General features: G+C 63.1%; 1 protein-coding gene across 1 annotated transcript in view; it reads left to right on the forward strand.

Annotated features, from left to right (window-relative positions):
* RPH3A (rabphilin 3A) overlaps positions 1-3,604 on the forward strand; it is a 21,100-nt gene that overhangs the window by 8,342 nt on the left and 9,154 nt on the right. Inside the window, exons 3-8 of the mRNA XM_057378088.1 lie at positions 15-144; positions 326-412; positions 706-868; positions 1,245-1,271; positions 3,193-3,330; positions 3,447-3,530. Of these exons, the coding sequence (XP_057234071.1) occupies positions 15-144; positions 326-412; positions 706-868; positions 1,245-1,271; positions 3,193-3,330; positions 3,447-3,530 (629 nt within the window). The remainder of the gene's footprint in view (positions 1-14; positions 145-325; positions 413-705; positions 869-1,244; positions 1,272-3,192; positions 3,331-3,446; positions 3,531-3,604) is intronic.

Below are 3,604 nucleotides of genomic sequence, written 5' to 3' on the forward strand. Positions count from 1 at the left end.
GTCCCTGTCCCCAGGCGCCTGATGACCCGGCTGGAGGACATGCGCCGCAGCGTTCTGGGGGACGGCGTGAACCGCTGCATCCTGTGCGGGGAGCAGCTGGGGACGAGGGGCTCTGCCTGCGTCGTCTGCGAGGACTGCAAGAAGGTGAGACCCCCTCGCCCCCAGACCCAAAACCCACCCCCAGCTCAGCGGCACGGCAGATTTTGGGTGCCCGTTCCACCTTCCCCAATTCCCGGTGCTGAATTGCTCTCACTGCCCAGCCCGTGCTGGCGGCGGGGACATTTTGGTGGCCCCGGTGTGACGCCGCTCTGTGTTTTCCCCGCAGAATGTGTGCACCAAGTGCGGGGTGCAGACCACCAACAACCGGCCCCARGCCATCTGGCTCTGCAAGATCTGCAGCGAGCAGCGGGAGGTGGGTGCGACACCCCCTGTCCCCGCTGTCACCTCGGGTCCCACCCASCCCACACCTCCGAGGTGGCACCGGCTCAACCTCAACCCGGCTCAGCCGCTTCAGCGTGGTTATTACGGGATGGTTTTGTTTTCTCCGCAAAATGACATTTATTTAGTGCATAAAAACCAAGGTTTGGGGTCCGACGGGCTGTTGTGGGCAGCGTGAGCCATTAATTAGCGGGGTGGGGATGTGGGGTTGCCCACTATGGACCGTGGTGGGATGAAGCCCTGAGAGCCCTGTCCCTGCTCCCTCAGGTGTGGAAACGCTCCGGCGCCTGGTTCTTCAAGGGTTTGCCCAAGCAGATGCTGCCGCAGCCCATGCCCGTCAGCAAGAAGGGACCCCAACCCCCGAGCGAGCCCCGCCCGGCCGAGCCGCCCGCCCCGGACCCCAAAATCGCCTCCCGGGCACCCACCCGAGGTAGGTGACAGCGGGTCCCGACCCCCGCGGGGCACTGGGGATCGTCCCCATCCTCGGCAAGGGAAAACTCTGGGGGAAAAAAACACCCGGAGCATTCGCGTGGCTGTTGCCCGTGTCCTTGAGGGGGCAGAAATGGAGCCTGGAGAGATTTAATCCCGGCTGTCCGAGTGGGGATGGATGGGATTGCAGGAGATCCTCGGGCAAAGCAGCCCCGGGAGGGGATCAGGGCCTGAGTAGGGATGCGGTGATGGAGAAACCTTGAAAAARCAGGGATAAAAAGAGAAACTTGGGGAAACAGCAGCAGCGTGTCCCGGGATGGGGTTGGAGGTGCGTGGGCTGCAGCTTCACCCCCTCTCGCTCTGTTTGTGCCCCCAAGGCCAGGCGGATGCCGAGGACACCGAGGGTAAGCACCGGCCTTGTCCCCTCCCTGTGCCGCCCGTGCTGAGCCCTTTCCCTGCCTCATTCCGCATTCCCTTCCYTTCCCGCGGCGTTTTCCCGCACCGTTTCCCCCGGGAAGCTGCAGCAGGACCTCTCCTCGCTGCTGCCGCCCACCCTGCGGGGCGGGCCCGGGTTATTCCGGGGCTTCTCCACCTCCCGCACACGCCGGGGCTGAGCCGCTGCCGTTCCAGAGCCGCCTCTGTGGGCGGTGGGTCCTGCTGGGAGGGGCCGGGGAGGTGGTTTTTTTTAATTTTTTTTTTTTTTTCTGGTTATTTAACGGCAGTCCTTGGAAAACCTCCCGGGGAAAGTTTAGGAGGTTCGTGGCTGTCTGTGGGGGATGGAGCAGCAGAGCCTGGGCTGCGCACGGGAGGCAGAGCRGGGCGAGGGTGCGGCAGCGGCTTGTTCTGGCTGTTCCTTGCGCCCTCCAGCACTTCCAATCGTGGAATTATTTAGTTTGGAAAAGCCCTCAAAGCCCATGGAGTTCAATCATTCYTCCAGCGCTGCCAAGGCCACCGCTGACCCCTGTCCCCAAGTGCCACATCCACACGGCTGTTAAATCCCCCCAGGGATGGGGACTCCTGGGCAGCCTGTGCCAGGGCTGSAAAACCCTTCCAGTGMAGAAATTTCCCCTAATATCCAACTTAACCCTCCCCAGAATCACTCAAGGCCRTTTCCTCTTGTCCTGTCGCTTCTCAGCACCCACCTGGCTCTGGTCAGGGAGCTGCAGAGGGTGAGGGGGTCTCCCTGGGAGCTCATTTTGAGTGACAGCCTCCATTTTCACATTTCCACACTGAATTCCAAGGGGATGAGGATCCCTGACCCCCCTCCAATGCCGGCTGCTCCTCATTTGGGTGACTATTTGTGACCAGCAGTGGCTGCAAACCCTCCTCTTCTTCTCCCCTTCCTTGAAGGCAACKAGGAGGCTGAGGGGACAAATTCCCCCTGGAACGGTCCCCTCCATCCCACCCTTCCTTTAGCCCAGGTTCTGCTGCCCCCCGGCTGACGATCTCCCTCTTCCCATGCWGCAGCAATCGGGGGAAAACACTTAATTAACACGATTTAATCACGGCCGTGGCTGGTGCCGTGAAACTTCCCAGCCCCACAGGCAGCTTTTATTAATCCGAGGGCTCCAGCTCCKCACGCCCCTCCCGGTGCTCAGCATGCTCCTGCCGTGCCCATGATTTTCCGACAGCTCCCTTGGAAAATTATTTATTGCTCCGCTCTCTCTGCGCCACGGGGCTCCTGCTCCTGGATGCTCATTCCCCCCTCCCYGCTCTTCAGCATTCCCGGCGTTTTTCCCTCTCTCCCTCCTCYTTCCCCGCCACAATCTGTTGCGTTCGGCTTTGTCCTCACGCCCGGTGACCCTGAGAGCCCAGCCAAGGAGAAACAGCCCATTTATGTCACGGCAAAGATTTATCCCTGGCGTCTCCGGCAGCAGCCAGGTGAGCGCCGAGACCTTTCCCGTCACGTCCGTGGGGTTTGCAATCCATCACCCCGGAGCGCCGGGCTGGGATTTATCCGCTGGGACGGCGGCTGCTGGGTGATGGAAGGGAGAGGCAGAGGCAGCTGCCACGGCTGTCTCGGTAATAAATGGGTGATGATCGGCAAAAGGAAAATATGACCCCTCCCCCCGCCCAAAAAAAAACCCCAAATCCAGGAATGTGGAGCTGTGATGCCATCAGGGCCTTGCTGGGTGCTGAGGACCAGGTGATGGATCCCTCCGGCCTTGTTTTCCTACGGGACTGTGGTGTCCCCAGGGTTTGGGGTGTCCTTGGGGGTTTCCTGAGCACCGTGTGCCGGTTGGATGGCGCAGAGCGCTCCTGCCGCCGGCACCCGGGCTGGGCATGCCGTCCGGCCTCACCGCTCCTTTATCCCTCTCCCTGCAGGCACCGACGCCTCAGCAGCAGCCCGGGGSAGCCGCAGGGCGGCCGAGGGCCGGCCGGGCCCGTGTGGTAGCGAGGACACCGGTGGGGACAGCGACAGCCGCGACTACGCTGCGGAGAGCGGGGTCAGCAGGAGCCCCGGTAAGAGCGGCGCTCCCGCATCCCTGGGCTCCATCCCGCGTCCTTGTGAGGAGAGCGGGGGTGTCCCAAATCCGGGAGCCATCTGCGGGTTTGCTGACTGTCCCCTGTCGCCGCAGGTGTGAAGAGAACCAACTCGGTGCAGGGCTCACGGCCACCCCCGCCCGCCGCCGCCGGTGCCGCCGCTGGATCCGCGCCCGCAGGTAGAACGGGGGACGGGGACGCGGCCGAGGGACCCTGGGGACACCCCCGGGCAGGGACCCGGGGACACCCCCGG

Source organism: Malurus melanocephalus, unplaced genomic scaffold, assembly GCF_030028575.1.
Source record: "Malurus melanocephalus ecotype Western Australia unplaced genomic scaffold, MMel_1.1 scaffold_340, whole genome shotgun sequence".
NCBI lineage: Eukaryota > Metazoa > Chordata > Aves > Passeriformes > Maluridae > Malurus > Malurus melanocephalus.